The 21,973-nt window shown below is 35.4% G+C and overlaps 1 protein-coding gene across 9 annotated transcripts in view; it reads right to left on the reverse strand.

The window, feature by feature from the left end:
- Positions 1-21,973, reverse strand: part of LOC136038704 (uncharacterized) — a 211,762-nt gene that overhangs the window by 43,913 nt on the left and 145,876 nt on the right. For all 9 annotated transcript variants that reach the window (XM_065722024.1, XM_065722026.1, XM_065722017.1 and 6 more), the window contains 2 exons: positions 10,627-10,820; positions 7,255-7,567 (listed from right to left, as the gene is read on the reverse strand). In XM_065722024.1, the coding sequence (XP_065578096.1) occupies positions 7,255-7,567; positions 10,627-10,820 (507 nt within the window). The remainder of the gene's footprint in view (positions 1-7,254; positions 7,568-10,626; positions 10,821-21,973) is intronic.

The following is a 21,973-nucleotide window of genomic DNA, read 5'->3' on the forward strand; positions in this document are numbered from 1 at the left end:
AGCGTAAAGAGCACGGGTTACTCTTTTCCGTTTTTGATTTCCGTTCAAATAAGCCCTCTCCCGATCGATTAGGATCACTGGTTCGATACGATCATCTCTGGGAAAAACGAAAAGCAAAGAAATTAAAAACAAACAAATAAATAGGCATTGCCTACATGATCTTTCTTCTGGCAGCAAAAAAATGCAAAATCCCAGAATGTTGTAGATAGGCGATCTTTCAGTGGTTCATAGCTTTTGATGGATAACATTAAACTTAGCAACTCTTATATAAATGGAATTAGCCTACAAAGCCAATTAATTTTACGTATCTATTATTAACAAAAAAAAACTTGAGTTTTGGTTACTATAGGGCCGATTTGCTCCTTACTCCAGCAATGATTTCAAATATATAAAATTCATGTAAGTTAAATTGCCCAACAAAAGCTAAGAGCCCGAAAAAATTTGCCTGATTCTTGAAAAGGGGCAAAAACAGTTTTTGGATGGGAGGGAAAGGATTAAAATCACACCACCAAATTCCACGTGGCAGAGAGCCCTATTGTAGGGGTTTTAAGCTCATGTCTACAAAAAAATGTGGGATTTTGCATTTTCTCCCAGAAGAAAGATCACGAATGCATGTTGATTTGTTTTGTTTATATTTTCGAAGGTGTTCATATCAAACCGATTTTCTAAGAAGCCAAAAAGATTACGCCACTCAGAAGTGGCGTTTTCTGCCATTGTAAAGCAAAAAATTATGATTTTGCTCCATAGAGGGTCAAGTTGCTGCTGATACTGAGAAAGCCAGTCAATCTAAAGATACCAAAAAGCTATATTTTGGGCCTTCCAGCTGCGCTGAAATTAATGCCACTTGGTGGCATATTCGTTCCTAAGATCTATAAGGTTTTATCTTCCTCCAAGGATATTTCAGCCTTTTCACTGAAAAATTTGCTTTAAAAAGGTTACCCAGTCCGTACAAGATAAATGGCTAATGTAGACATTTATTTTTAAGGGTTCACTTAACTAAGTTGATTCACTTGATGTTTCACAAAATTACATGATGTATAACTGCAAATCAGCTATTATGAAGGGAGGCCGGTGGGTCACTGTGCAGGCAGGGGTGGGTGACAAGTGCCTCAAAGAGTTTATGTTAATGCCCAAATTGTCTAATTCTCTACGAACCTTCAATTAAATATAGAAAGGGGTCTGGGAGAGAAGAATTAATTGGACTAGAGTCAATTGGAATAGGCCTGAATGAGTGCATTGCAAGATGATTGCTCCCTTCTTACTGCAGAAAATGTTTTCTTTCGTAACATAAAAGCTTTGTTTCATTTGCTTACCGGCGCAAAAGATGGGGAGGCAGATGGAGGTGGCAATTTATGAGCACCGTCGAGAAATCGACCAAGAGGTGGTTGCAGGTGACACCAGGAAACTTGTTTTTATCGACGTTTAAATAGAAATACTGGATCTTACTTTTATTTTTATTTATTGCATTAGACAGTTGGTGCTAACGAACTGCAGGTAAGGAACAAACCTCTAAAAACTCCAAATGTATACAATAACAGAGTTGGCTTTGTATGTTGACGCCAAATAAGTTAAATTCATTAATTTTAAGACTACCCATTAAAAGTTACCGAGTCTGAGAAAATAAAAGCAATTTTCGAAAAAGGGGAAAAGCCACCCAAAAAGGGTGAATGATTTTGATGAAAGTTAAGTCGTTGAATTCAGCATATAAAAGAACTCTATCGTACAGGTTTCAAGTGCTTATCTAGAAAAATGTCATGGATGCGTGTTTATTTGTTTGTTAGTTGTTTTTTTTTTACACTAGGGTGATTGTATCGAACTTACGTCTCTAGAATATCAGGAAAAGACTGATTAGAAAGAAAATTGAAGTGTGCCGAAAAAAAAGTAGCATGTTCTGCAATTTTTGTGACGCAGATGGACAATTTTAGACCTAAGTATACCAAAAAGAAATCCAGTGAAAATTCTGATAGTCAATCAAATTAAATTTATCGAAAAAAATATTCATTAACATTTCCAGTTTCAGAGACAGCAGTGTCTCGTGTTAGGGTATTTGTTCCTAAAGATGCACCTATTCCAACAAAATAAATGGTTAATATAAATATTTATTTTAAAGCTTCATTTAAGTAAGTTTATTCATCCTAAGTTTGTTGCAATTATGTACTGTGTTGTGTAATTACGCATAAGCCACTATGGAGGAGGGGTAATTGATCCTTGTGTAGGCGGATGGAAACTGCCTAAAACTTTAAACAATATGTGTTTATACCCCAATTTCTCAACTCTCAATGAACCTTAAAATAATACGGATTGATTTTTGGGGAAGGAGAGGGAAAGGGTAATATTTGTTCTCAAATCCCTCTTGATTAGGCCTTAAATATTGATGCTATTTCCGAAATCTCTGTTCTGGCAGGAATAAGTGAAATCTTTCAATTTACGGTGCGAAATGAGCAGGCTTCAGGTACATATGTGGGATCATTTTGTTGTTTTAATTTCTCAGGGGAGGGGGGGGGGGCTGGTGAAGACGAGTTTGTTAAAACCGTCGGAGTCTCGTATATTTCTGAATGCCAAAAGTACACTTCTCTTCAAATCAAATCAAAGGACTGGAATAACAAATATTAACAAAACACATATTCTTTCACCAATGATTTCATACCAAATTTTTGACTTATGAACTTTGTTTAGCGTAATCTGTTTTAAAGACTCAAGGATGTTTGTAATAACAATATAATGAGCAAAATATAAGAAACTAGCTGTTGGGGTGGCGCTTCGCGCCACCCCAACACCTAGTTGGTGGGGGCGCTTCACACACCCCAAGCCCCCCCGCGCGCGTAAATCGTTACGCGCCATTGTAGTTGTGTCCCTGTGTCCCGCCTGTGAATATAGAAATATATATATATATATATACATATCTATATATATAAAAATAAGTTGTCTGTCTGTCTGTGGATGTGTGGATCAGGTGACGTCACCTGAAAAAACTGGATCAGGTGACGTCAAAACTGAAAAAACTAAAAAAAGGCAAAAACTACAAAAAAAACTAAAAACTAATAAAAAAAATAAAAAAGCTAAAAAACTAAAAAAAACTAAAAAAAAGGCAAAAACTACAAAAAAAACTAAAAACTAATAAAAAAGCTAAAAAACTAAAAAAACTAAAAAAAAGGCAAAAACTACAAAAAAAACTAAAAACTAATAAAAAAAATAAAAAAGCTAAAAAACTAAAAAAACTAAAAAAAGGTAAAAAACTAAAAAAACTAAAAACTAAAAAAAATTAAAAAAAAGGAAAAAACTGAAAAATAAGCTAAAATAAAGGTAAAAACCAATAAAAAACTAAAAAAAAAACTGAAAAAACTAAAAAAAGGCAAAAACTACAAAAAAAAACTAAAAACTAATAAAAAAAGTAAAAAAGCTAAAAAACTAAAAAAACTAAAAAAACTAAAAAAAGGTAAAAAACTAAAAAAAAATAAAAAATAAAAAAAACTAAAAAAAAAGGAAAAAACTGAAAAATAAGCTAAAATAAAGGTAAAAACCAATAAAAAACTAAAAAGAAAAAAAGGAAAAAACTAAAAAAAATTTTCATCTAAAAAACTAAAAAAAACTAAAATAGGTAAAAACTAAAAGAACTAAAAAAGAAAAAAATAAATGACGACACTCAAAGATAAAGCGACCAGGACAAAAGGAATGTTCGATTAGCAATCAACAAAGCAACGGGACACAGGGAGTATAAATGACGACCAGGACATAAGTAAAAAAAAAAAACTATCTATATATATAAAAATAAGTTGTCTGTGGATCTGTGGATCGTGGATCAGGTGACGTCACCTGAAAAAACTGGATCAGGTGACGTCAAAACTGAAAAAACTAAAAAAAGGCAAAAACTACAAAAAAAACTAAAAACTAATAAAAAAAATAAAAAAGCTAAAAAACTAAAAAAACTAAAAAAAGGCAAAAACTACAAAAAAAAAACTAAAAACTAATAAAAAAGCTAAAAAACTAAAAAAACTAAAAAAAAGGCAAAAACTACAAAAAAAACTAAAAACTAATAAAAAAAATAAAAAAGCTAAAAAACTAAAAAAACTAAAAAAAGGTAAAAAACTAAAAAAACTAAAAACTAAAAAAAAACTAAAAAAAAGGAAAAAACTGAAAAATAAGCTAAAATAAAGGTAAAAACCAATAAAAAACTAAAAAAAAACTGAAAATTTTTTTTCAGTTTTTCAGCCCCCCGTTGGTGGGGGCGCGAAGCGCCCCCACCAACTAGGTGTTGGGGTGGCGCGAAGCGCCACCCCAACAGCTAGTATATATATATATATATATATATATATATATATATATATATATATATATATATATATATATATATATATATATATATATATATGTTTTTAACTACGTAAAACTTGCGAATATACAACATTCTTCGATGTCCCATTGTCTGTGCATATAAATAGATTGTCAGGTTTACCGACTCTTGAACATGCAACATAAAATTGTCCATGGGAAAAACATTCCGTATTCAGATCTATACCTGATTATTCTAATGATTGCCCTTGAGCTTTGTTGATGGTGATTGCTAATCGAACATTCCCTGTGTCTCCGTCGGCATTTATATATCCCCCTGTGCCCCCGGCATCCCCCTTGTAGTTGTGTACCTGTGTCCCGGTCGTCATTTATATTCCCAGTATCCCGGTCGTCATTTGTGTCCCAGTGTCCCAGTCTGTAATTTCTCTTTGAGCGTCCCAGTCGTCATTTATATTCCCTCTGTCCCGGTGTCCCGGTCGTCATTTGTGTCCCGGTGTCCCGGTCTGTAATTTATCTTTGAGTGTCCCGGACGTCATTTATATCTCCCGGTCGTTATTTGTGTCCCAGTGTCCCAGTTTACATATAGTAAACCTGTTTACATATAGTAATGGTTATTACTAATAAAAACGTTCGTAAAAAAAAATAAAAAGTTATAGTTGCCTTTTTAAGTAACCGAAATTCGGAGTGCAACTAGGCCTCCTCTCCCACCCATTTTTTCATCAAAATCGTCCGATAAAAACTATGAGAAAGCTATTTAGCTAAAAAAAAATTGACATGCAAATCTCGTTTTGATTATTCATGTGCGGTGAGCCAAAATCAAAACATGCATTAATTAAAAATGTTTAGAAATTAAAAGAAAAAACAAGTTTTTTAACAGCAAGTAAGGAGCGACATTAAAACTTAAAACGAACATAAATTATTCCGTATATGAAAGGGGTTGTCCCATCCTCAACGCCTCCCTCTTTACGCTAAAGCTTCTTATTGTTTTAAAAAGTAGAGTTGTGAGAAAGAGTCAAACTTTAGCGTAAAGAGCGAGGCGTTTTGGAAAGGACAAACCCTTTCATATTCGGAATAATTTCTGTTTGTTTTAAGTTTTATCGTCGCTCCTTACTTGTAGTTAAAAAACTTTTTTTTAATTTAATACATACAGTAATAGTTATTGGAAGTGAACAGACGTTTTCAGGGGAATTTTTTAGGTTGGAGGGAGAAGTTCAGGGGAGGGGATGTGTAGGGGGAATTTTCCATGGAGGAACTCGTCATGGGGGAAGAGAATTTCCATGAAGGGGGTGATTCCTGTTCCACGAACAGAAATTATTACGTATATGAGGGGTTCACCTTCTCCTAATACCTCGCTCTTTACCCAAAAGTATTTTTAGTAATTTCAACTATTTATTCTACGGCCTTTGTGATTTAAGGGTCATTCTTAAGGAATTGGGACACAATTTAAGCTTTATTGTATAGACTGAGGTATTGACGAGGGGGCGAACCCCCTCATATACGTAGTAAAAACATACAAATATAGGAGTTCGTTACGTAAGTTGATTTATTAGTTACGTATATTTTTACTGATAAAAACGTTCGTAAAAAATTAAAAGTTCTAGTTTCCTTTTTAAGAAACCAAAAAATTGGAGGGTAACTAGGCCTCATCCCCCGCCCTTTTTTCTCAAAATCTTCCGATCAAAACTATGAGAAAGCCATTTAGCCAAAAAAAAAATAATATTTAGTTTTAATTATTCATATGTGGAGAGCCAAAATTAAAACATGTATTAATTCAAAAACTTTCAGAAATTAAATAATTAATTAAGTTTTTTTTAACTGAAACAAGGAGCAACATTAAAACTCAAAACAAACAGAAATTGCTCCGTATATGAAAGGGGCTGTTCCCTAGTCAACACCCCGCTCTTTACGCTAAGGTTTTTTACCGTTTCAAAAAGTAGAGTTGAGAGAAAGAGTCAAACTTTAGCGTAAAAAGCGGGGCGTTGAGAAGGGAACAGCCCCTTTCATATAATGAGTAATTTCTGTTCGTTTTAAGTTTTAGTGTCACTCCTTACTTTCAGTTAAAACACTTGTTTTTTTTATTTAATTAAACATAAAGGGGCTAAGAACTGGCCCTTGTTTTACTCCACGACGTAGAAAAACTCGGTCTAAAAGTCGCCCTCCCGAAAAATTCTCACAGATCAATTACCATATCCACCCGCCAAACACTGGCCTATAAATGGGTTCACTCCACTACGCAACAATGATAAAAAAAAAGCGTTTTTATGCAACATGCTATCAACTCCGCACACAAATAGTTGTTTGTTTGTTTGTTTTTTTGTTTTTTTTTTTAATTATGATGGTGTTCCAATATTTCTAGAAATATGGCGTGGGCATTTTGAACCCCTACTACACTTCAGAAATCCAACTGTTGATCCCCCACATCACATTTTGCTGATAAATATGGAAGTAAACTTTTTTCAAATAATTTACTAATAACAGAACAAAGTGTAAATGGTCTATGTGATGAACAATGTGAAGGATCCTTGCTCTTCTTGCTTACACAAACTACTTTACCTTCTCCCATCAAAGAAGGGACATAATGATGGGTTATTATTACTTGATATAATAACGTAAGATGCTCTAGTAATTTTGTAGTATCATACAGAAGGTGCTCTGGTAACAAACATCTGAACCTAGGGCCTTCCCACATTCTAGTGATCTAATTTGAATCAAGACCAAAAATGGAGAAAGAAAAACTAGGTTTTTATATGGGTTCATCTGAGAAAAATGCTTAGATAACAATTCACAATAGCTCAATTCAGTTGATGGTGGGTTGAACGAAAATACTGAAGTAAAGTGTACATACCATTGTTCTAGCGGGATTTGGTTGAATAAATCAGCGGATGACTGCGTTATTCTATTAACCTCATTATAAAGTAAACAAAGTTCTATTCATTTAAAGATTTTTTTTTGCTAAAAACTTACTCATTACTATCTATGACGTCAGTACCGATTCTATCCAACTCCGATCCAATGCTACTCGACAGAACCGATTCGTTGGGATCCATTTCCGTCGGAGAGTCAGTAAATTCATCCGAGCCACTTAAATTCAGCTCATCGGCAGGTGTGTATCTCTCAAATTTTGTAAACGGATAATCCAACTTGGCAAGAATCACTGGGGTCCTTCGTTCAAGAAATGGTTCGGCAGTTTTAACAGAAGATGGAGAAGGTAACGTCGGTAATGGCAACGAAATTTCTACAGATGGTGGTCTTTCATCGAAACGCACTTTTTTTTGTGCTGAAAAAATTAAATTTTTAGGAAGGGCACATTAGAGGATGGAAATTCCCAGACAATTTAATTATCTATTGAACGAAGCAGTAAGCTAATCCTATTAAATGGTTACCATTTATATTTCAAGCGGATTCTTATCATAATTCTAAATTAAAACTCATTTTAGGTAGCTTTAACAAAATTACAAACAATGTAACGTGTAGACTCTCGTGTCCTAATTAGTATTAAAGGAATAACTATTTAAAACTTGTGATACTCTTTGTTTCATATCCAAGTATTAAGATAAGAAAAGACGAATGAATCTCAAAACGGCCATCACAAGTAAACATCGACGAAACTACAATTTGTCGTCAAAATATAAAACTATATCTTTGTTGACGCACAGTTATTAGTATTTAAGGATTTTAGAGCGTGTTAAAATCCCGTCTTTAAACATATACACTATTTGGGTAGTTTAGATGGCGTATCTCTTATGCACGTCAACTGCCACTGTCTTATTATAAGGGAACTACAGGGGCTCACTGATTAAAAAATCGTTTAGTTCTAATTAACAATATTTTTTATGCTACTTTTTTTGAAAAATCTATTATGTCATTGTGAGTCCATTTAGTAAAATTGGCTACCTTATAGCCGACTGGCTTTGTAAAGCTTTTCTTTGTAGTCGTTTTCTCTCTTCTCTCCTCTTTGTCTTTTTCTCCCTTTTTTTATGAGTAATTTCCTATTTGTTAGTAAGAAAAAAAAACTATTGACTGCTCCATTGAGTGACTCATTGGGACTTCTGTGTATTTCAAGCGAAATGGGGGTAATTTAGGCATAAATGTGATTTTTTTAAAAATCAAATAATCTAAGTAAAACTTGCACAGCAATTGGAGGCACCAAATTATTGCTTATGAGTTCATTTACAATGCAGCAAGCAATGGTGTTGATTTAATTGTATTAATTATAATTAATTATATTAATTTATATTGTATGACTATATTTTATATAATCAATATATAATTATACAAGTTATATAATAATAATAAGATAAATTATTAATTAATAATAATTATAGACTGTTTTATGCTAGTAGTTGGAAAGGGAGCTCGTCTGCTCAGTTTTTCATTTGCCTTGTCGAACAACTGTTTCGTCAGATTCGGTTCTAGTTCTACACTGTAATATGCAGTAGGTTTGATTGACAGCATTGTGATTAGCCAAAATGGAGGTAACTCAATACTTTTTGTGACTAAAAGGCTGTTTTCACTTTGACCTTTGCCTGATACACTGAGAAAAACTAGAGTTAATAATTACTGTCTAGAATCCCATTTGCATGGCTTATTAGCAACCTATTAGTACATTCCTGCCAAGTGTTTAAATTCTCTGACACGCTTGTGCCCATAACCTAAAACGGAGGGTTCGGTATATTAGTGGACCAAGTCAACTTTAAAGTATAGAGGCCAAAAACGCAGCAGAAACCTAATGGTTTCTTGTGGATCGAAACTTAAGAATACGACTGCGAAATCACCCAAAAATCATGACTTCTGAGCTTACACAGACTATAAGTAGTACGTATTTTTAAGAATTAGCAGGTCGTCTGCGGTTGGGGTAGGAAGATTTCCTAAAGAAAGATTTAAGGGAAATATTGACATCCTGGGAGGGTGCAAAGAGGGAGGCTTTGAATAGATGGGGGTAGAGGAGGAGCAGCCATAGCTATGTTCTCCTCAGGCGGCTTGGTGTTGCGGTGAGCTGTTAGTAGTAGTAATAGTAGTAGTATTTAAGAATAAGCGCAAATTCACTGAAAAAATAAATAGAAGTTTGGCTCTCGGGACCAATCGGGAGGGGGAAACCCCGTCCAGATTCCAGAAAATATTCTTGTTGAGTCTTCATTATTCTGTAATCAAAAATCTCACTTATCCTAAATATTGAAAATAGGCTACCTTTTTACATATTTTCATTTTATAAACAAAAATAAAAATAAAAATATTGCCCCTCCCATATACTTCCTTGAATTGGATCCACAGAGTCTGTTATTTATGTTATGATGTTGAATTAACGAAAATCTACCACTCGTTAAAAATACTTTGTAAATCTGAATTCTAGGAAATAATAATAGGCTGCATGAAATAGAACAAATATTCCGAGTAATTCTAGATTTACTACCTAAGATTTATAAAATACTTGGTCCGGTACTTGGTTCCTAGCTAACTGGTTTTCTATGACCGACGCTCATAAACTGTAAAAGAATTCATAAAAAAGCACAACTATTCTAAGAGGCCTAAAAAAGACGAAAACAAACAAAGAAAATTTGACTTGAGTGACTTAGAATACACGTTGTTTTGACCATGCTAAGGCTTATAGACCGAATGAGTAAAAAAGTGCGAATGGGATTGACTTTCTTTACAATATTTTTATGGACGAATAATAAACATGGAATCAAATACAAAAGCCACCTAACTTTCTTTTGTCTCCCTCCCATTTTGTGCATTCTTGAACCTTCCAAAAGAACTATATGACATTAGACAAGGTAACATTTTTGACTACATTGAATGACTTTAAAAAAAAATGCAAAACATAGCACTGGACGGTTTAGTTCAAGGGGGGAATATGGGCTCATCCCCCCTTAGTACCACAAGAATTTATACGATTGTTTCCACAATTTCCTAAAAATTCTATATAACCGGACAAGTGTTTTGGATAATTTGAGCCCCTTGTAAAGCCCCACCTTACCTTTGAAAAAAAATTCCTGTGTAATCACACGACTAGAAATACATAGGCAGCAGGCAACCAAAAAAAAAATTTTTTTCGATTCGGAATCTTATTTTGTTACAGATGTGTTTGCTAGAGATATAAATCAAAATTGACAAGGACCTGATGCTAGAATTTCTCACAGAGGTGGGATACAAATGCCCAGACAGTCCCTCTCCCTTTACAGATTGCCTCACTATGAAGATAAATAACGTCTTAGAAACTTGAATCAGAAATGAATCAAGCCTCTTGCAAATTCAATGTGCCACCAGTTTTCTTTTTTTTTAGTAATTGTTTAATAGACTAAGAAAAATCTACTTATAGCTGTTAAAACGTGTTACCTTTTCTAATGTTTCGTATCTTCCAGACATCTTCTTCGCTACCGGATACACTGCTAGGTGTTTCTCCACTTAAGGATATTTCGTTAGACGTTCTGTCATCTGAAGAGCAAACAGAATTTTTCCTCCTTGTTTGAACCTCTTTCAACTCCAGCATTAATTGTTCATATGAGCCTGTTCCCACGGTAGGCGACTCCCTATAATTTAAAAATTCTTAGATAAAAATTTTAATATACCGTATTTTAGTTGTTCTTTCTCGAAATAATCTTTCCAAATCTTTCGTGTGAGCTTCTGAATGTACTTTCAAGTAACTTTTAATAACAACTATGCTAAGGAGTTGGGGATGAGTGTGTCTTAGACACATGCAACTTTGTGTCTCCTAACGTATTTATTACCCTTTTTCGTTGTGTTCAACCGTTTTTTATCCTGCTCTATGGGCCTCCAATCCTGACTCCGGTCCGATATTAAATCTGTAGCTCTGATGCATATGTGTAGACCTGGAGAGTCGACACGTGTACAGGGCCGTTCAATATCACAAATTCATGCACACTTACCTGACTAAAACAAGAGAGGTTGCAACTAAACAATTATATTTATTCTTATTTATTTTTATATCTTTTATTCGTTTGTTGACAAAATCTCAAATACCATAGATTTTTCCGATAAATATATTCTATCTTCCAAGTTCTCTTAGATTGTCCACACAATTTAACTATTTGTTACCGTTTTAACAAACTTGGGACCTTTTCCAAAGCAACCTTCAACTTGGGACCTGCTTTCCCAAAATCCCAAGTAAACGTCTTTTATGTCTATCCCCCTTCATTATGCTTTGATGGAAAGACTGCACATAGAAAACAGAACTGAGGACAAATGTGATTGAAAACGAGACCAGGCTTTTTTGGGAAAAATTTAAGGCTTGGTTCAAAAATCTTTATATTTTACGAGGGAAATGATTAAAAAAAAACAACTAAAATTTGAAGCAACTTCTTAATTAAACTGGAAAATGTTGAAAACTGGTTTGAAAAACCCTTTTTTTAATGTAGAAAATAAGGCATGGATATTTTCTACCGTCACATCACCATAAATACAACCAATAAGTTTGAAAACATTTTTCTCGCTGTCTTTAAGTCGTGTTTTAAAGGGTGCTTCTCACACATTTATAGAAGACAGTTTTATTAAAGCTAAGATGAAACACTAAAACTAAAAATGACAGAATCTTGGACACCATTGAGAGAAAAAAAAAAACATTTGTTACGCACGTAAACTGTCTGACACTTTTGGCGAACTTCTCTAAAACTTCTGGCAGATATTTAGTACCACAAATATATTTCCGGCTACTATTGAACAACGAGTAGCACGTAGATTTAACTTCCTATCTCTGTTTGCCGCCAAACTTTTCCTGTTGACTGAAGGGATTGTTCTGAACTTCTTGACTTTCTGAAGGATTACCAACTTTCAAAACCACGTACACCATGTGGCACGTGTCAAGCTTGGCGGAACTGTGTCAGCCATTGTAGGGGATTTGCCAAAAATGGCGGAACTGTTCCATGCGTGGTGGAACTGTACAACACACACGACGCCCAGAGATGTACACTAAGTTGCGGAAAGTGGGCAGCCCTTTCGGTTTTCTGTTGATTGTATATTTCGTTCTTTTACAAGTATTTTTACCGGCAGACGGTGTAAAGAAAGTAGAGAAAGCCTTAAAATATGAATTACAGTGGTGTGAAGTAAAGATCTGGAAGATGCACCCAAACGGCATAATAGTAAAATCTGGTATTAGTATATTAAAATATTAAGAGGGAACAGCCAATCTGGACTTTTCGCAGCTAAAGATAGGAACGAGGCCACAGTTAGTGATAGGGAGAGGGTTAAAAAGAGCTGGGTAGAACATTTTGAGAATTTGCTAAACCGTGATAAAGTTACAAGAAATGACAGAGAAAAGGGTGAAAAAATTTGAGACACTTTGAAAGTAAATAAGATATATTTTGCGAGGAAAAATTAGAAAGAGTAAAGGCCCAAGGTGGTGATAGTGTGATAAATGAGTTTTTAAATATGGTGATTATGAATTTAGAGACAAATACTGAAGATTATCAATACGGTTTTTGAGATACACGAAGCAGGTAGCGATTTTAGGAATCTTTAATTAAAGAAAGGTGATGGGAGTGAGTGGGGTAAATACAGAGGCACAAGCTTAGTTTCACTAGGAATCAAATCGAACACTTCGTGGTAACGAAATGTAAGTAAGGAGCAACACGGCTTACTAGCATCCGAAAATCGCAAAACGGAATCTTTATATCAATAAATAAGAAGTACTGTAAGTAGACAATGGGCCAATTTTTTAACTTAAAGACCTGTCCCCAAGGGTTGGAGGGGAGGGGGTCATGTTATCTCCAAAGGCAAAGGCATAAAAACAAATTTTATCTCAATTTTTAATCACACGATCTTGGGGGCGTGAGAGGGGGCTAGTTGCCCTCCAATCTTTTTGGTCATTTAAAAATGACACTAGAACTTTAAATTTCTACTCAAATAAGCCATCTCCTGATGTTCTAGGACCACTGGTTCGATACAACCAGCTCTGAAAAAAAACACGTATCCATGATCTTTATTCTAAAAAAAAAAAAAAAAAAAAAAAAAAAAAACAAGAGCTAAGAGCTAATATGGCACTTGTGACGAGGCGAGAAGAGCTAAGAGCCAAGAGATCATATGGTATGAGCTCTAACAAAATTCTATGAATCAATAGATTGATTTAAAAAGGAAAATAAGAGGCTTAATGCCGGTCAGGATTTAAAATAAGAGCTCTGAGTCACGATGTCTTTCTAAATATCAAAATTCATTAAGATCCGATCACCCACTCGTAAGTTATAAATACCTGATTTTTTTTCTAGTTTTTCCTCTCCCTTTAGCCCCCCAGATGGTCGAATCTGGGAAAACGACTTTATAAAGTCAAATTGTGCAGCTCCCTGACACGCCTATCAATTTTCATCGTCCTAGCACGTCCAGAAGCACCAAACTCGCCAAATCACTGAACCCCTCCGCCCAACTCCTCCAAAGAGAGCGAATCCAGTACGATTCTGTCAATCACGTATCAAGGACATTTGTTTATTCTATCCACCAAGCTTCATCCCGATTCCTACACTCCAAGTGTTTTTCCAAGATTTCCCCCTCCAACTCCCATCAATGTCAAACGATCTGGTCGGGATTTGAAATAAGAGCTCTGAGACATGAATTCTTTCTAAAAATCAAATTTCATTAAGATCCGATCATCTATTCGTAAGATAAAAATACCCCAATTTTCACGTTTTCCAAGAATTCCGGTTTCCCCCTCCAACTCCCCCCAACGTCAAAGGATCTGGTCGGAATTTAAATAAGAACTTTAAAGCACAAGATCCTTCTAAATATCAAATTTCATTAAGATCTGGTCACCCAATCATAAATTACAAATACCTCAATTTTCAAAATTACCCCCCCCCCCTCCAATTCCAGCAAAGAGAGCAGATCCGGTCCGGTTATGTCAGTCGCGTATCTTAGACAGGTTTTTATTCTTCCCATCCAGTTTCATCCTGATCTCACCGCTTTAAGTATTTTCTAAGATTTCCGCCCCCCCCCCCAATTACACTTGATCCGGTTGAGATTTAAAATAAGAGATCTGAGTTACAAGGTCCTTCTAAATATGAAGTTTCATGAAGATCCGGTCACTTCTTCGTAAGTTGAAAATACGTCATTTTTTCTTATTTTTCAGAATTAACCCCCCCCCCCCAATAGATCGGATCCGTTCCAATTATGTAAATCACGTATGTAAGACTTATAATTATTTTTCCCATCAATTTTCATCCCGATCCCTCCAATCTAAGCGTTTTCCATGATTTTAGGTTCCCCCACCCCAAAATTCCCCCAACGTCACCAGATCCAGTCAGGATTTAAAATAAGAGCTTTGAGACACGATATCCTTCTAAATATCAAATTTCATTGAGATCCGATAACCCGTTCGTAAGTTAAAAATACCTCATTTTTTCTAATTTTTCAGAATTAACCCCTCCCCCAACTACCCCAAAGAGAGCGGATCCGTTCCCATTATGTCAATCATGTATCTAGGACTCGTGATTATTTTTTCCACCAAGTTTCATCCAGATCCCTCCATTCTAAGTGTTTTTCAAGATTTAGGTTTCCCCCTCCCAACTCCCTCCCCCAATGTCACCAGATCTGATCGGGTTTAAAATAAGAGCTCTGAGCCACGATATCCTTCAAAATATCAAATTGCATTGAGATCCGATCACCTGTTCGTAAGTTAAAAATACCTCATTTTTCTAATTTTTCAGAAATAACCCCTCCCCCAACTATCCCAAAGAGAGCGGATCGGTTCCGTTTATGTCAATCATGTATCTAGCACTTGTGTTTATTTTTCCCACCAAGTTTCATCCCGATCACTCCACTCTAAGTGTTTTCCAAGTTTTAGGTTTCCCCCTCCCAACTCGCCCCCAATGTCACCAGATCCGGTCGGGGTTTAAAATAAGAACTCTAAGACACGATATCCTTCTAACATCAAATTTCATTGAGATCCGATCACCCGTTCGTAAGTTAAAAATACCTCATGTTTTCTAATTTTTCAGAATTACCCCCCCCCCCCCCCAACTACCCCAAAGAGAGCGGATCCATTCCGATTATGTCAATCATGTATCTGGGACTTGTGCTTGTTTTTCCCGTCAAGTTTCATCCCGATCCCTCCACTCTAAGTGTTTTCCAAGATTTTAGTTTTCCCCCCTCCAACTCCCCCCGATGTCATCAGATCCGGTCGGGATTTAAAATAAGTGCTCTGAGACACAATATCATTCCAAACATCAAATTTCAATAAGATCCCATCACCCATTCATAAGTTAAAAATACTTATTTTTTTCTATTTTTTCCAAATTAACCGGCCCCCCACTCCCCCCCCCAGATGGTCAAATTGGGAAAACAACTATTTCTAATTTTAAGCTGGTCCCGTCCCTGATACGCCTGCCAAATTTCATCGTCCTAGCTTACCTGGAAGTGCCTAAAGTAGCAAAACCGGGACCGACAGACAGACAGACCGACAGACAGACAGACAGACAGACAGACAGACAGACAGACAGACAGACCGACAGACAGACCGACAGAATTGGCGATTGCTATATGTCACTTGGTTAATACCAAGTGCCATAAAAATTGCCTATAGGAGCTTGAAACCTTTACAGCTGGGTTCTGTGTTACGCTGAATCTGATGGTGTGATTTTTATTACAATTTTTGGGGGGAGCCCCCCCCCCTTTTCAAAAATCAGACAAGTTATATCAGGCTTGTTGATTTTATGGGTAACGCTAAACTAGTGAATCTTATATACTTGGAATCAGCATAATAAGCCGATTCAAAAGAATCGGCTTTTTTGAAAGACGATCAGAAATTAAATAAATAAAACAAAGAAGTATTTTCAACTCAAAGTAAGGAACAAAATTTTGAGGATCAACGGTTTTGAGAGTTTAGAGTTCAGGAATGGGTTTGAAAATTAATGTTATCAAGACTAAGTCAATAAGATTGGGAATAAGTGAAGGTTAAGAGTTGACCTTGGGTAATGGGAAGCAACACCAGATCTAGGGGGCCGGGGCCCTGGGCCCCCATGATTTTATATGGTGCCCTCTTTTCAGTTTTTTTCTTTTTTCACTCTTTTTTAGAATAAATTTGTCAATTTTTGACACCTTAAGAAAGGTGATAAGAGTGAGCGTAGTAATTATCGATGCATTAGTCTGATCTCTGTAGGTAGCAAATTACTTAGTAGTACGATGACTTTCAGGGATTGCTAGAAAGGCAAGTGGACTTACCTTTGAATCTAGAATTGGGGGTTGGGGCAAAGAGGAAGGTCCTAAAAATTTTGGTTTCTAGTATTTCAAAATTGTTGGCGCTATGAGCCTCTGGTGGACTAGAATCTATTAAAGGCGAAGTATTAAAGTAGATCAAAAGAAACCGTCCACAGCTAGGGTATTAAAAATTTCGTATCTATATTATCTCAGAAACAGCATGGAAGATCAAGTTAAAACTTTTAGGGGGTGCTTACGGGGTCAAATAGACCTCAAACGTTAACTCGTGGTAGGGGATTCACGATGGAGTAGTAAGGCTAATCAAATACAGCTATTGGCGTAGGCTATTAAAATAGCATGTCTGTATTATCTTGGGAATTACTAGGGATTCGAGTTAAAACTATAAAAAAAGTGTTTGTAGGAAGACTGTGGGACTTCAAATACTAAATTCAGGATAAGGGATAAGAATGCCAAATCATTTTTATTTCTGAAATATCGGGTAGTCCGAAAAAAAGACAACAGTTTTTTTCTGAAAAGTTTGTAACTTATATCTGTGAGCTATTAGCTCAAGGGGACCCTTATGGACAGAAAAAAAAATAGAATAGAATTTGTTTCGAACAAAAAAAAGCTAAAAAAAAATTTTTCCTGTCAGCTAGGCCTCGTACTGCTTTTATTCAGCCCAGTTACTTGAAGGTTTTTGATTATTCAAGACCAAAATACAAAATTCCGGACGCAAAACCCTCTTCTCAGGCGCACAAAACGGGGGTCCTAAATTTTGTCTTTCCGATTGGCAGGAAAACGACACTGATAGATTTCTTGTTTAGGTAGAACACTATACAGAAAACAAATTTGAAACTAGTTTTGACCATATAATTTCCTGACACCCGAAAATGGGCCCAAAACTGTTTTTGTCTATGGTAAGCTTTTAGCTTAAAGGGCATGTTGATAGGGCTCAATGTTAACAAATATATTTTGATGATTGGTTATACATTCAAATTAGCTATCGATGAGACACCTGAAACAGTCAATAAATTTGAAACTAATTTTAACTATCCTGTCGTGACGCTGGAAAACGTGCCCAAACTGTTTTCGTCTGTGATAGACTTATAACTTACAGGACATGTAAGCAAGATAACCAACATACAACTGATATGACCAAGATTGGTTATATCGATATGTGACGCCTGAAACTAGGTGAGAAAATTCTGTAATCTCAGATTGGCTTAAACTTAAAAAGCGTTTAGACAGAGATAAGGGGATCCCAAAGAAAAAGAAAATGAAGAGAAATCGGTTAGTGATTCGTGACACCAAAATTAGGTCGACTTTGTTTTATCTCCGATCGACTAGTAACTGATTCGGTACTGAACCAAGCAAACCAAAAAGGAAAAGAATATTTTGAAAATGAGTGCTCTTATCCGTGAAACCCCAAGATGGACCAAACACTGTTTTTCTCTGCCCGTTATATATTCAGGATAATAAGAATGGATCGAGGGAGTCTTAAGGCAATAATAGATCAATAATATTTGAACAAAAATGTGGCTCCTTCAAAATTTCAGGTCATGTAGACATCGCAATTGAAATTTCAGGACCAAAGGAACCCGAATCAAACAGTTCGTGGTAACGAACTGTAGTAAGGAGCGACCCGGCTCAATAGTAAACGAAACTCTAAATAACGGAATTTTGATGCTAAAATTTGCATCAAAAGAATCGGATTTTCATGCTGATTTTAAATATATAAGTTTCATCAAATTTGGTCTTTGTCATCAAAAGTTACGAGCCTGAGAAAATTTGTCTTATTTTAGAAAATAGGGGAAAACACCCCCTAAAAGTCACATAATCTAAACGAAAATCACACCATCGCACTCAGCGTATCAGAGAACCCTATTTCAAGCTCCTATCTACAAAAATGTGGAATTTCGTATTTTTTGCCAGAAGACAAATCACGGGTGCGTGTTTATTTTATTATTTTATTTTATTTTCTTTATTTCCCTCAAAAAATGAGGAGTACGCTACAGTATAATATAAAGAAAAAACAACTGATAACACTTACAATCAAAACGTATCAAATATTGATCGAACACTCCTCATTGAACCTCATTCGATCCTCAGATCGAACAAAAAAAAAAAAAAAAAAAAAAAAAAAAAAAAAAAAAAAAAAAAAAAAAAAAAAACACTTGCTAAATAGATTAGCCTATAAATCATGAAGAGCCAGAACTGTTACTAAAAAACGGAAATAAATTGTGGCCTAAAAGGCTAATTTTCCCCCTATCTTCAAATGTTTTATATTTATTCTTTATACATTTGTTTGTTTTTTTTTTTTTTCCAGGGGTCATCGTATCGACCAAGTGGTCCTAGAATGTTGGAAGAGGGCTCATTCTAATGGAAATGAAAAGTTCTAGTGCCCTTTTTAAGTGACGAAAAAAATTGGAGGGCACCTAGGCCCCCTCCCACGCTCATTTTTCTCCAAAGTCAACAGATCAAAATTTTGAGATAGCCATTTTGTTCCGCAAAGTCAAACACCATAATAACTATGTCTTTGGGAATGACTTACTCCCCCACAGTCCCTGGGGGAGGGGCTGCAAGTTACAAACTTCGACCAGTGTTTACATATAATAATGGTTATTGGGAAGTGTACAGTCGTTTTCAGGGGATTTTTATTTGGCTTTGGGGGTGGGGTTGAGGGGAGGTGGCTATGTGGGAGGATCTTTCCTTGGAGAAATATGTCATGGGGGAACAGAAATTCAATGCAAAGGGCGCAGGATTTTCTAAAATTACTATAAAAAAAAAACAATGAAAAAATAAACATGGAAAAATACTTTCAATTGAAAGTAAGGAGTACCATTGAAACTTAAAACGAACAGAGATTATTACGCATATGAGGGGTTCTAAAAATACTTTAGCATAAAGAGCGAGGTATTTAGGAGGAGATAAATACCTCGCTCTTTATGCTATAGTATTTTTAGTAATTTCAACTATTTATTCTACGGCCTTTCTGATTCAGGGGTCATTCTTAAAGAATCGGCACAAAACTTACGATTTAGTGTAAAGAGCGAGGTATTAACGAGGGTACAAAACCCCTCATATACATAATAAAAAATTAAGAATATAAAAGTTTGTTACATAAGTTAATTCTTAAGTTACGTATATTTTTTACTAATAAAAAAATTCATTAAAAATTAAAATTTATAGTTGCCTTTTTGTGTAACCGAAAAATTGCATGGCAACTAGGCCTCCTTCCCCATCCCATATTTCTCAAAATCGTCTGATCAGAACTAAGAGAAAGCCATTTAGCCAAAAAAAGGAAAATCAAACATACATTAATTCAAAAACGTTCAGAAATTACATAAAAAAAACTAGTTTTTCTAACTGAAAGTAAGGAGCGACATTAAAACTTAAAACGAACAGAAATTACTCCGTATATGAAATGGGTTGTCCCCTCCGCAATCCTTCGCTCTTTACGCTAAAGTTTGACTCTTTACCACAATTCTGCTTTTTAAAACAATTAAAAGCTTTAGCATAAAGAGCGAGGGATTGCGGAGGGGACAACCCATTTCATATACGGAGTAATTTCTGTTCGTTTTAAGTTTTAATGTCGCTCCTTACTTTCAGTTAGAAAAACTAGTTTTTTTTATATAATTAAGACAAAAGAAATTAAGGAAACAAATTTGGTTACATAGATTTGTGATAATTTTTTTCCAAAGAGAACAAAACAGAAAACTGTTTAATAAGTGACCTTGTAATGCACTTGTTTAAACAAGCAAAAAAGCTGCGACCAAGAACCACAGCTCAGGTGACACTTACCACTTTCATAATTTAAGGTTGACACACAGGCATGGAGGTCATTCAGACTCTTTCCGCTATTCTAAACCAGGCATGTGCTTAGGATTTTGCTTCGAAGGAGGGTGGGTAAGAGGGTGGGAGGGGGCACTCCTTTGAAAAAATACAACAGTATTGATAACATAATAACCCATAGGAGCTTGTTAGGGACAAACCTGAGATTTCTATATAACAACCCAATTGCTCCCTTGCGCAAGTGCCTCTCCTATCCCTAAATAACGAAATTTTTAGAGTCACATATAATTCCATATACCTTCCCCTGATTCAGCTGCTTTTGCACATGCTTCTTCGAACCTAAAACTACTTTCTGAAACACTGACGGATCGAGGACGGCGAGGGGACGCTGGGCCTCCAAGAGTATTCTGGCGCCCTCTTTCACTTTATTCACTCTTTGTTTTGAATACATTTTTCAATTTGGTCAATTATTGGCAGCATTGTCAGATTGGCCTTGATGCTTGGCATTGACGAGGTACAATTATCATGAGATGTTTTTTGTTTTTTTTACCAAATACGCATAGTATCTGAAATCAAACCAAGAATAAATGAATTATGTATAATTCCAGTTTAAACGCAAAGGAAAACATCACAAACCCTACGAATGAAAAAAAAAACGCCTGTTGAAGAAATATTCGTTGTGCTGTGATCATGTTGCCAACCGGGAACAGCTTTGATCTAGGAGGTATTCATGGGTTTCTAGGCCTGGATCCATTCCATAGGAAGGAATATACTTCAGGAGAGGGGGGGGGAGATTCGATTAAATTTTACACCTTTTTATCTTTAATTAAACCACCAAATCCTTTAAGCAACACTTAGCTTGGCAGTCATGAGGTAAAATCATTCTGCGATGCTTTTATTACGAAGTCAAAATAGAGCCATGTAGTTGGAGAGACACACATTTTTAATGAAATAAACATAGTATCTGAAATCAAACCAAAAATAAATCAATTATGTACAATTTTAGATTAAACACAAAGGAAAACGTCCCAAACCCTACGAATAAAACAACGCCTGTTGATAACAACATTCGTTATGCTGTGATCATGTTGCCAATCGGGAACAGGTATGATTTATAACGTTACCAAGGGGTTTCAAGGCCTGGGTCTATTCCATAGGCTGGAATATACTTCGGGAGGGGGAAAAAAGATGAGATGTAATAACCCTTCTTATTGCAGACGTGCCCATATATCCCCCAAAATCCTGCAAATTCTCAAAAATGAACATTACCTATGGTAGTATCGTCCATCCACTTTGTATTGACAATATTCAAAATAAAAATTAGTTTTATGAATTTTAAAGGCTCTCAGCTAAATATTTTAATTTTCTATTATCTATTAGATCAAGGTCATAAAAATAAATCTTTTTTTCTTTTCTCGGGCAGTCTTTCAACAATTGTTCATTTCTATGTTTTTTCCCCACAGCTGATCTTTATACTAATAAAAGTGTTGCATCAAAATGAAGTAATTAAAAGACAGAGCATCATATTAACCTAGTTGAGTTTTAAGGATATTTCGACCCTAATAATTCACTTTTGTTTTACTCCTTTTTCTTAATGATAACCTTTAAAAATAAAATTCATCAACCCGTTCTGGGGTTCTTCTGACGTCACATTCATTGTCAACTGGTTTTGTTACTGGGTTAACTTCCATCTTCCCTGTTTCTCAGTAGCCTCTTCATTTCTTTGTTCTTCTCTTTCTCTCTCTCTCTCTCT

Source organism: Artemia franciscana, chromosome 18, assembly GCF_032884065.1.
Source record: "Artemia franciscana chromosome 18, ASM3288406v1, whole genome shotgun sequence".
Classification (NCBI taxonomy): Eukaryota; Metazoa; Arthropoda; class Branchiopoda; order Anostraca; family Artemiidae; genus Artemia; species Artemia franciscana.